Here is a 17,374-nt window from a genome sequence, read left to right as displayed (position 1 = left end):
CAAACACGTATACACTGTACTTATAGTGTGTATGTATATTTCGAAAGTTGCAGCATCCCCACGATTTCAAGCCATGAGCCGCCACTGTTCTGTTTCCCAGAATTGTACACTGCATTCTTTAAAAAGTAGTGTGGATGTTTCTTCCCAGTTATCTGGGTTTTGACCCTTCAGCAACCATTTAATAGAATCAGCCATCTCAAAATTGAAAAATACAAAATTAGCTGGAATTGATATGCTAAAAATATGGAGGTAAAGAAATAGTAAAAACATGAGAAATTTATAAACATATCTTTGAGTAAAGTGATTAAGACAGATCTTCAGTGGATGGAAAATAAATATTATATATCTGTACATGAAAAAGAAATGAAATCTGAACCAAAATTTGTCGAGGAATGGACTTATTTTGTACTACCCTAAAATATGTACAGAAATTATCAAAGAAAAATCAGATTCAGGATTAAATTATAATGATGAACAATAAGGATTCCATAAGGGAAGATCATACACCGATGCTATATTTGTTGTAGCAATAAAATATGACAAATTGCTATTTATGTGTTGTTTCTTTTACTTAGAGAGTGGATTATGGATGAAATAATAACAGAAACTAAAATATACATTTGGTTGGATATGTAGATGTTGTAGTGTTACAAGAATTAAGATAACCTAAAAAATAATTATTTAAATCCCAACACATATGCAACTGTTTTAATATGGGCATATCAACACAGAAATAATATATATATATATATATATATATATATATATATATATATATATATATATATTGGGACAAATATAATGCAATTTAATATACCTTGAAATAATTTAAATAACCTAGGAATAATAGTGAAAATATAACACAGAATGGAAGTAAAAGAACCTTAAGGCTAATAAAATATCAGAATGTTTAAATTTACTATGTTGTAAAATAAAGATCTAACAAAAGTTAGAATCTGCAAATCAGTAGTCTGACCAGTATTAACCTATACACGTGAAACAAGAATATCAACCAGACACTATATAAATACAACATGAAAATAGTAAGAAAAATACTTAATAAAACAAAATTTGACATGCTTCATAAAAGATTTATGAAGCATGTCAGTTACAGCTCATAAATGAATGAAAAAAAAAGAGGATCGGAATGGAATAAACATATTAAGATAATAGATTCAATTAGAATAGCTGAATTAGCAAGAAAATGGAGGCCCCCTCTAAAAAAAAGCAGTTAACAGATTATTTACATTGAATTATTGCAAACACAACTAACTTAAATGTGAAGTGATATAATGATAGTTGTTGTATGGATAAAAGAAAAGGACAACAGGTGTTCTGCAGACAAGAAACTGTAGATATACATTTGGTCTTTTATTGTTTGTGCCAGTAAATGCTAGAGGTTTAAAACATCCCAAGAAGAGAAACATGATCTTGCTTAGGGGTCCAAGTATATATTAAGATCTTTCTTGTATGAGAATAAGACAAGACTGTTATGCTGAAGTTTGCATTGTGAATGCCATTGCTACTAGTAACTAAAAAATGCTAACAAAAAATAGTGTTACCAGTGCTTGTCAGAGCTATAGTTTCTATAACTGTAGCTCTGAAAAACTGCAGAAAGGTATCAGTTTGCTACTTTTCTGCAGTCATATGTTGTTCCATAACAGATCAGTGTGAAGGGAATTAGAAACTCTATGTGAATGCTCCTGAATAGGGACTGTATGTATTCTAGAGCAGTAACATTTGTTAAAATGACTGCATCTGGTAACATGAATTACATATTTTACTTTGCCAAAGATTATTTTAAACCCTATCAAGGCCATTTTTAGTTTACAAAACATCATAGTTTTTAAATTTATGAATGGTTACCATTACAGTAAATTAAAGATGCCAAGAATTTATATTCTTGGTTCATCAGAATATCAATCCTGGGAAAGATTATAGGAGTGAACAGATGGCATGAATGGCAATATCATATTAAAAACCAGGATATTAGGAAAGAACTTGACATTGTCAGCATCCAGGAATACGTTAGCAGAGCTAATCTCAGGTGGTATGTCACTTAAACAGAATGGGCGAAGAAAGATTAGCAAAACAAGTGTTCTGTCCCAGGTTGGCGGGAAAACGACCCAGAGGAAGACCAAGATATAGGTGGATTGATACAGTACAAAGTGCCTTAGACGATAGAAATATAAGATCTGATAATGTCGGAGTCTTGACAAGTAACAGACTGATTTGGAGGAAAATTGTAGGTAGGAAGTTAGTAATGATGTAATTTTTTTCATGTAGTACTATCATATCCTGTACACTCCTTGAGGGTACATGGCAGGAATTTGATGATGATGATGGAAAACATACCTTGTGCATCCTCTCAACCAGCACACCTTTAATAATGGAGTTGCCATACAACGCCACTAGCTCGTCTTTCATAACTCTTTCGTACCTACTTGATTTGTTTTAATCGTTTTCACCTGAATTTTCTTAATTGCACTTCGCATCCATTTCATCTCTTGCCTCAACCAACCCAATTCAACTTTCGAATCTTGTGTCACATTCTCTCTAACATTCAATCTTTCTAATTTTTGAATTTTCGATTATTGTTCTTTGTGTGTGTGTGTGTGTGTGTGTGTGTGTGTGTGTGTGTGTGTGTGTGTAACATTATATATGACATTGTTCTTTGCACAATCTTCCCTGGTTAGTTTTATTAATAACATAATATAAAAAGTATTATTTTTAGGGTAGTTTATACTATGCTACTCTACTTCATTCTTTTGTGGCTGATTCACATTATTGAGTCTTGAGTCTTTGTTATGTTACTTGTATGTTTTATTTTGAATTCATACTGATGATGTCCTTGATACTTGGTCAAAAAATTTATGCAGTTCAAATTCTGATATTAGTGTTCTGTTGTATCCAAGTATTTATTTGTTTAGGCTTATATATATATATATATATATATATATATATATATATATATATATATATATATATGTGTGTGAATCTTAAAAATTATTTCTTTGAATGGCTGGCCAACATGTCCTTGCCTTCAAATTTTTTTTAATTTTTTTTTTTTTTTAGTCATTTTATGCAGTATATAGAGATGTATTTGATAGAATTGCTGCAGAAGATAGGGCATTCATGGAAGAGGACAATATCGAAATACCATCTTTTGGGTATTCTTACAGTTCTTATGAAGAGGTGTGTATGTATCAATTCTTGATTTTATTTTTCAGATGATTTTATATTATATATTATCAGGGCATGACAGATATGCTTTCCAGTTGCAAGTATATTTTGCTAGCTGGCAAGTAGATGCAAACTGGATAAAATAGAATATCTTTATCTAATAAAATAAAATAAAAAACTGCTGCAACACCAATAATCACTTTATAGAACTCTTAATGATTATTGAGACATTTAAAAAAATGAGAAGGGAGGAGTTGAACCATGAATGAGTAGAGTTTGCATAATTTGTTGAGTCCTGTATATTATCACTAACAGTTAAAATATAAAGGAAAGCTGAACAAAATCTAAAAGGATTAGAATGTGTATTTAGAATAAGGTTCTTTAACTTAAAGAATAATAGATAAACTGAAATCATACCATTATTGATTCAAATGTATGTCTAATGAATTCTATATTAATTGTATATTTTTTGTGTATAATCATATCACAATGAGTAAATAACAATATCATTTACTTAGCAAATGCATGCTAACAATATATATATCGCCCTTGTACATCAGGCAGGTGTTCACTTGACTGCATATCACTATTCCTTTGCATTTTGATGCTTAGTTTTGTAAAAGCATTTAATATATTTATTATTTTTTTAATATTTATTATTATTATTATTATGGCAATGCATTTCACTCGCCAACAACTCTCCATGTAAAAAACTACTCCTCACAACCTTCTTCACCACTTCGTTATACAACTTCCAGGGATGGCCTCTCATTCTTTCCATCTTAACATCCACTCTATTTTTAATTCCTTCTGTATTAATCTGATAGAATCTCTTAACTAACTTGAAGGTCTATATCATCTTTTTCTCCTATCCACCAACCTCTATAATCCACATTCCCTCAAACACTTCATAACCAACTCCAGAGTCCTTGTGTCACTTTAGTCATTTATTTCTGGACCCACTCTAGTGTTTCCACATCATAATGAAAACTAGGTGACTAAATTTGAACACAATAGTCTATGTGTGGTCTGACCAATGTTTCATATAGAAGCACCACCACCTCCTTGCCCTACGTGTCAACATACTTTTTCTCATAGCAGCTATACAATGTGCGGAACTTGCTGTGTGCCCTCAGAACTTTAGTCCACTGTCTACCATCACTCCAAGATCCTGAATCTCATCCACTTCCTGAAGTACAGCTCCACCAATATAGTACATGGTCTTATATCTCTGTATCCCAAAGTGTAACACCTTGCATTTATTTTGAAGCCATCCCATCAAGACAATCACTCTGTACTCTCTCTGCTATAATACACTTCTATCCCTGTATTATAGACTGTCCTTGTTTCCCTGATCCTGACTCTGATTTTCATTCATATTATCATCCCCACTGCATTGCCTGCCCTGCTATAATCACTTCCTCACCTTTGTATCCATCAATATCTTCCTGTCCTTCCACAACCTGCTTCTCAACTCCTTTCTTTCTCTCTCTCTCTGACTGACTCTTAGCAGTACTAATTTTGTATGAAGTGTGTACTCTTAGTAAACAACAGTCGCTGCAAATGACAACACCAAATCCATTTCATCTCAGCTTTGAATCATTCTAACTTCTCTTCTAATTCACATATATTTACAAATTGAGTACTCTCTGCCTGACATAATTCAGCCATCTTGTTATTCAGTTTGAGTTTATGATTATCATCATCACAGGATTTTATGGAATCATGAGACTCTATGGCAGTCCTGTTCCAGTATGTCCATTGTGGGAAGTTCACCTTAGGTGCTGCAAAGTTAACTGTACTGTGCCTTAAATTATTCATTGTCTATATTCTCTGCTCTCTCTCTCGAGTGCATTCCATGTACCTACCATTCTAAATGCAGAATTCTTAGTTCTTGCTCCTTTGCACAACCTCCTAGGATGACTTTCTATTTTTCTAATTGCTCTATGTTTCAAAAAATTCTCTAATGTCCATCCACTAAATACCATTAAACAGCTTACATGTCTTAATTATGTCGCCAATCGGCCTTTTTAGTTAAAAAAAAAACTTTGGATGGGATGCATCAGCAAATTAATTCAGTGAGCACAGAGTCATTATGAAGGTGTGTGTGGGGGGAGAGACACGTGGGTTGTAAGGAGGAAAAGGCACATGGGGGAGGGAATGGAATTTATGCAGCTCTTGAAAGATAATTACCTAAAACAGCATGTGCTTACTGGAAGAACCTAAGGTAGATTACTGGATCTGGTGATAGAGAATTTGGAAGTAGCCAAGCTAACCAATTTGCCTACACTGAAGAGGGTAATCATAAAGTTTGAACTGGAAGGTGAGTAAACATGAAATTTTCAGTAAACAAGATGTATATATATATGTCGATCTACAAAGCTTATATTTATGACAAACTCAAGATGTAATTTGAAACAGTGTTTGTAGCATAAGAAACTGCAAGAGAAGAATAGTAGTACAGTGGAAAAGGTCAAGGGATACTTAAGGAAGGTAATATCAGACTATACACCAATTGGTATGAGAATAAATCAGATGAGTATTAAATGGATATGTAGCATCATCAAGCAAGAATTGAAAAAAAAAAAAGTGTTATGAAGGAGAAAAGTGATCAGTAGGCTCATCAGCAGAACAAAACATGGGCAAGAAGCAAAATCAGATGATAAGAAATTATTTGAGTAGATCAAAGGAAATCCATGGTTCTTTAGCTAAGTCATTAGAAATAGGAAGAATGATTATGGATAACTTTGAATACCAGTGGCAAGTGACAAATGTTGAAATGCTAAGCACTCACTTTACAGATATAGCCATGGGATTGGATGAGATATCAGCGCTCTTGTTTTATATGAAAGTGCAAGAGAAATGGCAATGTCATTTCTCTTGCAACTTCCTATAAAATAGATTAAACTGCACTTTCCTTAAAACTTAAATTAATCTAACTAGATTGTTTTATACCTCAGTACCAGTTGGGTTTCAAAGAGGATAAATTAATTCCATTAAAAGGAGGCTTCAAAACAGTTTGCAAAATATACATCAGTTAGCTTGGTTGTTAAAGTATTAGAAAAGTTAGTTATGGGCAGAATTCAGGAATGGTTAATAAGAATATGATATACTGTATTCTGTGGGAAACAGAATGGCTTTGTGAGGGAGAGAGCTCGTTTTAGTAATTTACTTTCCAATAAAGTGACAGCTGAGGCGATTAAGGGAAATGGCTACCATGATATTGCTGTACTGTGTAAAGATCATCAGTATTATAGTAGCCATTTGACAGGATATGCCATTGAACCCTTATGTAAAGTGCAGCAAATGGGAATATACATGAAATTGGTGACATTGATAAGAAGTAGCTGATTGACAGGTATATGGGGGAGTTGAATCAAAGAGAAGCCAATTGACGAGTGATGTTTCTCAGGACTCTGACCTTGGACTGCTGCTGTGTGTGTATGCTAATGATATTAGAAATGAGTGGTAAAAGATATTCTCCCATAAGGTGGCGCTTTATATTCACAAAGCGCCACCTTAGTAGCTAAGGTTAAATTTCCTAAATTTATTTAATTATTATTATTTATTTATTTTATTTATTTTTAATTATTTAAATTATTCAATTATAATAATTAAAAAAATAAAATAATAAAATAATTTTTTTTTTTAAATATGTATATGTCTATGCAATTATATGTTAGGAAAGATTTGCTTTTTTATAAATTACTATCTCCCACAAGGGGGAAAGACGTAGACCAGTGCTTCCCAAACTTCTGGATGTCAGGGCCCCCTTTGTAAAAATTAAAATATTTCATGGCCCCCCTCGAAAAAAATCGTAATAGAGAGATATATTATTATAATATTTATTGTATTTATATTCAATACAAAACATACACAGCGAATATTGCAAAAATCAAATGCATATATTATCTTTTTTGCTTCTTACCGTTTGGTTTTGAAGACGATGCGGGCTGTTCTGGTAAAATATGAAATGCTGTTTTTTTTTTTTTTTTTTTGAGTCTGTTTCTGCTTCTTCTGATTGTTTGCGGGAATTTTTTTATATTTTTTATCAGCCACTTGTCCATCTCAGGGTTAAATTTTTTAATGTAGAATAGAACAAATAATATCACCACTTACCGATACTGGCACACCACAGACTGATAACATGAAATTAGTGAATATTACCTGACTAAGGGAATCCCCGGACCAGGAACATTTTTCTCTTTTGTGACTTTTCTCTCTTTACGGTAATTAAGCCTAACACGAAACAGCAAAGGCAGCTTATTAACAAAAGATCATGCAACCGAAAGATAAAAGCATAGCTGACAATTGAGTTGAAATGCTTACTCTCTTCAACCGAATTCCATATGTGAAACTGCCATAACATTCATTATATATATATATATTACTTAGTTTTAACACGTTTCGTTGAATTTTATTGCTGCCTTGGGAAATCGAACTCGCACACATCTAACAATATCTATATATACAGCATAATTTCTGTATGAGGGGACATGTGATTCATTAATTAGTGTTTTTATCCCGGTCGTCTCTAATTGCACTATTTGTTGAGAAATATATTACACAGACTGCTCATACCTTATTCACTGGCATGATAAAAGTACTTGTTTTATTGCCTCTGCAGTATAGTGGCTGTTAGGGAGGACATGTTGTTTACCACTGCAAGCGAGTTACTATCTCCCCACATGAACTTGTTTAAGCTTTTTTTCATGTGTGAAGTATATGCAAAACTTTTATTGGTAACAGAAAACTAGCTCGGGTGACAGTGATAATATAAAACTAGTTTTTGATATGTATATAAAGTCAATATCCACAGTCCCTGATTACGAACGCCTGATGCCTACCGAGATTATATGGTCTTCCAAAAGTACATAAGCCAGGAATTCCATTAAGACCAGTTGTAGACTGTATGGGTTGTCCCACTTACAAAATATCAAAATTTCTGTCAAATTTACTCCCTTCTTCAACTAGAAGAACTGCTACATAAAAAATTCTGTGGACTTCAGAAATAAAATTTCGGATCTGCATCTAGACAATTCGGAAATTATGATTAGTCTAGATGTTGTTTCGCTATTTACGAATGTTCCGTTGGCGGACAGCATAGAATTACTACACCAAGAATTTCCTCCAGACATTGTCAAATTATTTGAATTTATAATAAAGTTCGGTTATTTTTCCTTCAAAAACCAGTTATACCAACAAATCGAAGGGACAGCAATGGGTAATCCAGTATCTCCTGCTATTGCCAACTACTTCATGGAGCATTTCGAACAGCGCATCTTTGACAACATTACACCCAGACCTAACATTTGTTTCAGATATGTGGATGACATTTTTGCCATATGGAAGGGCACCTCAGAAGAGCTACAACAGTTTCTCTCAAACTCTTAATGCACTTCATCCAAGGATCCAGTTCACCCTAGAAGTAGAAGGAAAGAAGCAGTTAGCCTTTCTAGACATCTTGATTCTTCGCCAACCAGATGGTTATCTACAATTCACAGTCTATAGGAAAGCGACTCATACAGGCCAGTACATCCATGCTGAATTGCATCACCATCCCAGCCAAAAGGCAGGTACTATAAAAACACTAGTTCATGGAGCCAACTTTTGTTCTTCAGAAAAACTTTTACAAAAAGAATTACAGTATATTAATTCCTCCTTCATATCCAATGGCTATAAGAAGTCCGTCATAAAAAAGATCTTTAAGTAGTTGTGCTCCAGCATCCTCTTCAAGTACAGAAGAACCTACATGTATACCTATCCCCTATGTACACAGGGTTAGTGAACACATAGCTAAGGTGCTAAAACCACTAAATATCTGTGTGGCTTTTCGAGCCATCAGAAAAATCTCCAAAGGACAAGCTCCCACATCTCAGCTATCCAGTTGTCTACCAGATTCCCTGCTCGTGTGGATTATCATATTTCGGACAAACAGGAAGATCTACTCAGGTCCGGTTAGAAGAACACCAGTCGTACATCCAGTACCTTGAACCCGAACAGTCTGGAATTGCAGAACATGCCATCAACACCAGACATAGAGTTAAGTGGAACAAGACAAAAGTCATTCACAAAAGTCGGTTCCTAATGGAACGGCTATACAAAGAAACATGTGAAACATTACTTCACTCCCCTAACCTAAACAGATCCGATGGTCTACGTCTTTACCCCTTGTGGGAGATAGTAATTTATAAAAATGCAAATCTTTCCTAACATATAATTGTATACACATATACATATTTATAAAAAAAATAATTTTTTTTTTATTTATTTATTTTTTTAATTATTATAATTGAATAATTAAATTTAAATTATTAAAAATAAATTAAATAAATTTAGGAAATTTAACCTTGGCTACTTAGGTGGTGTTTTGTGAATATAACAGTTATTGTTTAATTAGCCTTGTACCTGTACTGATTCCATAAAGAAAGACTCTTTATGGAATCAGCCTCAGCCCTAAGAAATTCTCCAAACCTCAACAAATTTGGGTGTATGCGACTGCCCCAAATTTGGGAGGCCTACATCTGCAGAGCTTCAGCCCAACGGCCAAGAACACCTACTTAGCCCGCTAGAGGGCACCATCAGGACTGTTAGGAGAACAATAGCTTCATCTCTTCATTCCCAGTTTCTGTGTTGTAGTGCCTAAAAAAAAGTTTCGTGCACGTAACTTTTTTGTAAGTTCCTTTAGAAAATGACAATGTGACATTGCCGAAATATCGGAAAATATGTATTAAAGTTTAATTTAATTTATATTCTTAACTCCGTTGTTCTATTCCTTAAGTGTTTTAATAATGCATCTCAGTTGTTGTTTTCTAATTTTTTCTATTATTGTCTTTTTATACAATAGTTCTTGTCTGACTGTGATGTTTGTTTTCTTTTCTATCCAACTTGTTCTATTTATTTTTCTTAAGCATTTCATTTCAAATGCCAGCAGTTTTTTCTCCTTTCTTTTTTTAACTCTCCACGCTTCTGCTCCATAGATGACTGTTGGTATAATTATTGCTTCATATAATTTGATTTTGGCTTGTTTAGATATCTTGTTTGTTTTCCAGATTTTCTGTAATTTTCCCATGGTGGTCCATCCTATCGCTATTCTGTGTTTGATTGTTTTGAGTTCATCTATTGTTTCTTTAGTTTTGATCCAAGGTATATGAAGTTGTCTACTTGTTCTAATTGTTCTCCGTTTAGGGTGGCTGAGATGGTAGTTTTGTTTCTCCCTATTTTCATCACTTTTGTCTTTTGTATATTTATTGTCATGTCATATGTTTTACAGGTTTCATTTAGCTTGTTGATCAACTTTTGTAGTTCATTTGGGGTTCTTGCAAGAAGGACGAGATCATCTGCATATTTGATATTATTTATGTTTAAACCGTTGACATTGATTCCAGGCTCATTGTCTATTGCTTTCTTTACAACTTCTTCTAGATATATGTTGAATAGGCATGGGGATAATGGGCATCCTTGCATTAGTCCTTTTTGGATTTCTATGGGTTCTGTTGTGAGTGTGTCCTTTTTAATTATTGCATTTGTCTTAGAGTAATATTTTATCAGAAACTGTATTATATATTTGTCTATTGCTTTTTCTAGTAGAATTTTGAGAAGGATTTCTCTGTCGATGTTATCGAAAGCTTGTTTAAAGTCCACAAAACAACAATATAGTTCTTTATGGTCTTCCCAGCTGAGTTCTGCTAGTTGGCACAATGTGAAAATTTGGTCTATTGTTGAATAGTTTCCTCGGAAACCAGCTTGTTCTATGCCTATCATTTCTTCGTAGGTGTTTTTTTAATCTATTTTGTATAATTCTTATGAATATTTTATAGGTGTGAGGGAGTAAATTGATTGGTCTGTAATTTCTACAGTCTCTTTTGTCTCCTTTCTTGTATATTGGGATGATCTTTCCAGTTCTCCAGTCATCTGGGATCTCTCCTGTTTGTAGTATTTTATTGAATAGGGTTGTTAAATATTCTATTGATATGCTGCCTCCATATGACCACAGTTCAGTAGGGATAGTATCAATGCCTGGTGCTTTATTGTTTTTCATCTGTTTTATTCCGTATCTAACTTCTTCTTGTAAAATTTTTGGGTGATCATTATTTTCTTCTATTGTTGGCATTGTAGTTTTGTTTCCTTGGTGGAAGATAGTCTTAAAATGGTTTGACCAGATTTTTCTTATATATTCAATATTCCCGGTTTCAGTCATCTTGTTGTTTATCATTGTTACTGCTTTTGCTGAGAATTCCTTTGTAATTTCTCTTACGGTATCATGGAAGACTTTTAGGTTGTTTTGTTGGTATGCTTCTTGGCATTTCTTAGCTTTTTCTTCTAACCATTTTTCTTTGGCTTTTTTGCATAGGTTATCAACTTTATTTTTTAGTGCTCTGTATTTTTCTCTGTTCTCTTCATTGTTTTGTTGGTTTACAAGTATCTTGGCCTCTCTTTTCTCTTTTATGGTAGCTATGATTTCTTGGGTTATCCACTGTTTATTTATTTTGGGTTTGGAACCTAGAGTGTCTTTTGCAATTGATAACACTATTTCTTTTCCTTCTTCCCAGAATTTTCCGCTGTTCTGTAAGATGGAGGGTTTTAATTTCAAGCACATCTGTTCTAAAAATCGACTTCTGCTTGAGCTATCTTTTAGTTTTGATAGGTTGATGTTTTCTTCTTTTCTGATATTATTTTTCCTGTTGAATTTTATCTTCACTTTGGCAGTTAATATTTCATGGTCAGTGTCAAAATTGCATAACAGCTACAACAAATTTGGCATGAAAATCAGTAATAAAAAGATCAAACTTATGAAAACAAGAAGGACCATAGAAAACTTCAGTACTGCATTCTCAATGGAGAAGCTATAAAACAAGTAAAATATTTCAACTATTTAGGCACAGTTTTTAGTGAAGATAGTAAATTAAATTTGGAGATAGACAACAGAATAAGCAAAGCTCATATGGTAGGTATCCAGTTGAATAAATTTATATGGAATAAGAAAGGAATTAACCAGACACTAAACTAACAGTACACAAGACATGACTGTTTTAAGTTATGGATCAGAGAGTTGAGTTAGAGATAAAGCACTTGATCAAAGACCACAAATATGAGGGTTCTGAAGTGCTGTCATAATAGCCGGGACACCCCTTTGGGATATATATATATATATATATATATATATATCAGAAATTGATGATGATGATAAATATCCACCCTTCCTATTCATATAGTTACATGTCAAGCAATGGGCCCTTATCTTTCATTCTGCAGGTATGCTTACATACATACACACACACATTTGGAGATACATTCATCAAGCCATACTATATTGTTGTGAGGGATGGTATTTAAAAAACATTTAGACAACTGGGCAAAAATTATATGATCTGATATTGTCCTTCTATTGAGATCAGTCACATACAATAATAATTTCTTAGCCATTGACTACAGCACATTGGAAAATGAGAATACTAATATACCCTGCAAGTTTTAGACTATAATAAGTCCATAACCATGCCATATATATATATATCATCATCATCATCAAATTCCTGCCATGTACCCTCAAGGGGTGTACAGGATATGACAGTACTACATGAAGAAATTACATCATTACTAACTTCCTATCTACAATTTTCCTCCAAATCAGTCTGTTACTTGTCAAGACGCCAACATTATCAGATCTTATATTTCTATCGTCTAAGGCACTTTGTACCGTATCATTCCACCTATATCTTGGTCTTCCTCTGGGTCGTTTTCCTGCCAACCTGGCAGAGAACACTTGTTTTGCTAATCTTTCCTCTCCCATTCTATTTAAGTGACCATACCATCTGAGATTAGCTCTGCTAACGCATTCCTGGATGCTGACAATGTCAAGTTCTTTCCTAATATCCTCATTTTTAATATGATATTGCCATTGATGCCATCTGTTCACGCCTCTAATCTTTCTCAGGACTCTCATATCTGCGGTCTCTAGTCTTTGGTCAAGTGTTTTACTTCTGACCCAGCTCTCAGATCCATAAGTTAAAATTGGTTTGAACACAGTCTTGTATACAGCTAATTTAGTGTTCCGACTAATTTCTTTCTTATTCCATATGAATTTATTCAATTGACTTCCCACGATACCAGCTTTGCTGATTCTGTTGTCTATTTCTATATTTAGTTTACCATCTTCAGTAAAAATTGTGCCTAAGTAGCTGAAATGTTTTACTTGTTCCACACGTTCTCCATTCACAACACAGTTGACATTTTCAATGATTCTGCCTATTTTCATTGTCTTTGTCTTTTTATTGCTGACCTTCATACCATATCTATTACAACAGCTATTCAATTTAGTGAGAGAATCTTGCAGACTTGTAGAGGATTTATTTAGAAGTATAACATCATCCGCATAAAGCAAAGAGCTGACATTAACATCTCCAATTTTGATATCAGGTTTAATACCACATTCCTTCATAATGTGATCCATATAGATAATGAATAACAGACGGGATAATGTACATCCTTGTCTCATACCAGATTTAACATTAAACCATCTTCCTGTACTTCCTTCAATTCTAACTGCTGACTCACAACTCAAATAAAGACTAAGTATTGCTTGATATAATGCCCCATTGACACCATATAACTGCAGCGTATTGAATAGCTTCTCTCTTGGCACCTTGTCATATGCCTTTTCCAAATCGACAAAACTTAAATACAGATCTTTGTTATATTCCCATATATATATATATATACACACACACACACACACACACACACACACACACACATATGGAGAACTTCTGAAGAGGTAGCAAAAATCTTGTAGTTCAATTCATTCTTACCTTTATACTACATAGAAAATTTGTATCTCTTGTCTTCCTTTCTAGGGTTCAGCTGCAATTAGATTTCCTGGAAAATGAAATACTGCAAGTATCCTGTGGTATTATGAGCAAACTAGCAAAACAACCAACATCAGGATTGCAGAATACAAAGATTATCTAGTTCTGCCAGCACTGTGGCTGCTCAGCTTCTCCTGAATTTCATGGAAAACCATTACAGGATATTGTGAAAAAACAAAAACAAAAAAACATAAATTTGTTTGAAGAACTACAGTTTATTTGAGAAACTTTTATCCTTACATCTCCAGAGAAAAAGAACATCTCCATCAAATCTGCTGACTGCTTCCTTCAAAACTATAGACTTTTTTGCATTTTTCTGTCTACTTTGCATGTGTTGTTTTCTGATGATGCCAATTTGACTTTAGCAAAATGTTAGAAATAATAAAGGGTCACTCTCTCTCTCTCTCTCTCTCTCTCTCTCTCTCTCTCTCTCTCTCTCTCTCACACACACACACACACACACACACACACACACACACACACACATACACACACTTCAAAACTATAGACTTATTTGTATCTTTCTGTCTACTTTGCATGTGTTGTTTCCTGATGGTGCTAATTTGACTTTAGCAAAATGTTGGAAATAATAAAGGATTACACACACACACACACATATAATATATATATATATATATAATGATTTATTTGTTTTTTAAGTTGTGATCTCCCTCCTAATATACCAACTAAATAATTTTTAAACATACATAGAACTTGGGCTAAATTTTTGGTGATACTTGTAGAACTGATTCCTCAGTTCTTCAGAATTAAAAGAGAAACTTTCATGATGTCCAATGTACATAATGTATACAGTATGCAAGAAAATTCTTGTTATTTAATCACATGGACTGTACCAAATAGCTATACTGCCTGCACATCTTTCTCTGCTGTCGAATTATCCAAAGAACATTATGCTTTCATGGAGAATCTAATTGAAAAGCATATAATAAAGGCAAATTTAAATTCATCTCTATGAATTTAATGCTCACCATATTTTGTTATCTGGTTCTGAACTTGAAGTAAAGTAAGCCTTTTAGTACTGTATCCCAGAATAATCTTTGGCCTGAAGCTGAAGATGTGCATCACCAATGAAGATTCTGGTCCAGACAGCCACTTAGCATAGCTGAAGCAGCTTTAATAGCAGTAGCACTCTGGTAGAGAAGGTAAGAGGAAACCACTCTACTATTTTCCCATTGTCATGGGAATAGAATGGTTCCATCACTTAACAACAGTGATGGAACTTAAATATAAGGGGGCAGGGCAAACCAAGGTAGTACCTCTTGGCAAGGAGGGAAAAGGAATATGCATCCTAGAATACAAGATCAGCTGAGGGACTATGACGTTGGCAAAACTGATGAGTCTCTCAATCAAAATTTGAGATTAAACCATAAATACTCATTAAGAAAAATCATTCGTATCAGTACAGGGACTGTCCAAGGTCTCCTACATGTTGGAAAACTTGATATCATACAAAGAAAAATAATATATCAAAAAGTGGACATATTAGGAATTGCAGAAACTCACTGGAAGAACAAACAACATTTCTCATCCTAAATGGGAAATTGCAATTGCATTTATTTTGCTGGATCTGATTCATCAAGTAGAAATGGGGTTGCAATAATAGTCAGCAGATCTTTGAACAAATCAGTATTTGGATACAATTGCATTAATGTTAGGATGATCTCAATAAGAATCAACTGTTAGCCTATTCCTGTCACTCTCTTTCAGATAAATGCACCAACATATGATGGAGATGTGGAAATAATTGAAACTTTCTATGGACAACTGAATGTTAGCATTGAAGCAGTATTCAAAAAAAGATATTTTAATTATAAAAGGGGGCAGGGCATGTTCTTGGCTCCTTTGGCCTTGGTTCAAAATCATAGAGGAGAAATGCTGATACCAATACTTTCTATAAACATCACAATTAGATTGTATACATTTAAATCACTTGGAAACAGATAACACAAAATCAGATCGACTATACTTTAATCAACCTATGTTAGAAATCCATGATTAAAAAATGCAAAAACACTTCCAGGAGCAGGCTCAGACCATCAATTCCTCATTGTAGATTTGAAAATCCATCTCAGAACAAATAAAGTAATGCATAACCAATTGTGATGTTTATACCTTCTATAAACATCACAAATATGTTGCATACATGGAAATCACCTGGAAACTGAACACAAAATCAAATCAACTATATTTTAATCAACCAATGTTAGAAATCATGATAAAAAATGCAAAAATAATTCCAGGAGCAGGTTCAGACCCTCAACTTCTCATTGTAGATTTGAAAATCTAAGAACAAATAAAGTAATGCATCCACTCGGATTTGATGTGGCCAGAATCAACAGTAATATATTATCAAAGTATAATTTACTTAATTATAATTAAAGTAATTACTCCAACATGAGTATTTTTGTCTCCTTAAATTCTACACATGGGGTGCTTAAAGGAAAAAGCTGCATAACTGAGAAGAGACCTCCACATAGCCTTTAAAGGAATGCGGAGAACCGACCAGGGCTTCTGGCCTAATGTGTATCCTTACCTTCTCGTGGTGCACCCTGTTGGGTATCTACCTGGATACTGAACGAACGAGGATGCGCAGGCAATTTGGGATTTAGCTGACCAAATTGTATTCTTATTGGCTTAAACCAAAATACAAAATGATGGTACAACATGACAAAATTTCATGCTGGCTGGGGCGTCGCCTGGTTAAACAAGGTACCCGTTGTTTTTGCCAGGGAACCAGGGTGAACAGCGAAAATTCAGCTACTGGAACAATCCCTAAAACACAAACCAACTCAATATCACCAGAGTTAAAGATCGATGCTATCAACATAAGAAGCCTGAATGGCAAAGAAATATAGCTAGCAGAAGAATTAGATAAGTACCAAATTGACATAATAGGAGTGACTGAAACAAAAAAGACAAAAACTGGTGAGATCTTTCTGAGCAATAAATACAAATTATATTCAGGCAATGACAATCAAGGAAAAAAAGGAGTAGCCATAGTATTCAACACAAAATACGAGGCTAATCTTCTTGAATGGCAGTCAGTCTCAAGTAGAGTAACATGGGCAAATATGAGAATAGGGAACTGGACAATGAGACTTATTTGTGCCAATGGTCCCACAGAAGGTTCTACTAAGGTAGAAGTGGAGGAAGTTTTTGATGCTTTAGAAAAAAAGCAACTGACACAATGAAAAGGGAAAAGTTGGTCCTTATTGGGGATCTAAATAGCAGAGCGAGAAATGATTGTGAGACATACAAAAATATTTTGGAAAAATTTGGAGAAAAGAGCAAAGCTAATAATA

At 33.9% G+C, this 17,374-nt stretch overlaps 1 protein-coding gene across 2 annotated transcripts in view; it reads left to right on the top strand.

The window, feature by feature from the left end:
- The window catches only part of LOC150108623 (dnaJ homolog subfamily C member 21), a 308,358-nt gene that overhangs the window by 117,826 nt on the left and 173,158 nt on the right, over positions 1–17,374 (top strand). The window contains exon 4 of one of the 2 annotated variants that reach the window (XM_090416082.1): positions 3,076–3,195. In XM_090416082.1, the coding sequence (XP_090272208.1) occupies positions 3,076–3,195 (120 nt within the window). Of the gene's footprint in view, positions 1–3,075; positions 3,200–17,374 lie in introns of both variants that reach the window. The other variant, XM_090416083.1, reaches the window with a different exon arrangement.

This window comes from Typopeltis vanoorti, chromosome 3 (genome assembly GCF_054136105.1).
Source record: "Typopeltis vanoorti isolate ZY-2024b chromosome 3, IOZ_Tvanoo_1.0, whole genome shotgun sequence".
Taxonomy (NCBI): domain Eukaryota; kingdom Metazoa; phylum Arthropoda; class Arachnida; order Uropygi; family Thelyphonidae; genus Typopeltis; species Typopeltis vanoorti.
This window is presented reverse-complemented; position numbering and strand designations above follow the sequence as displayed.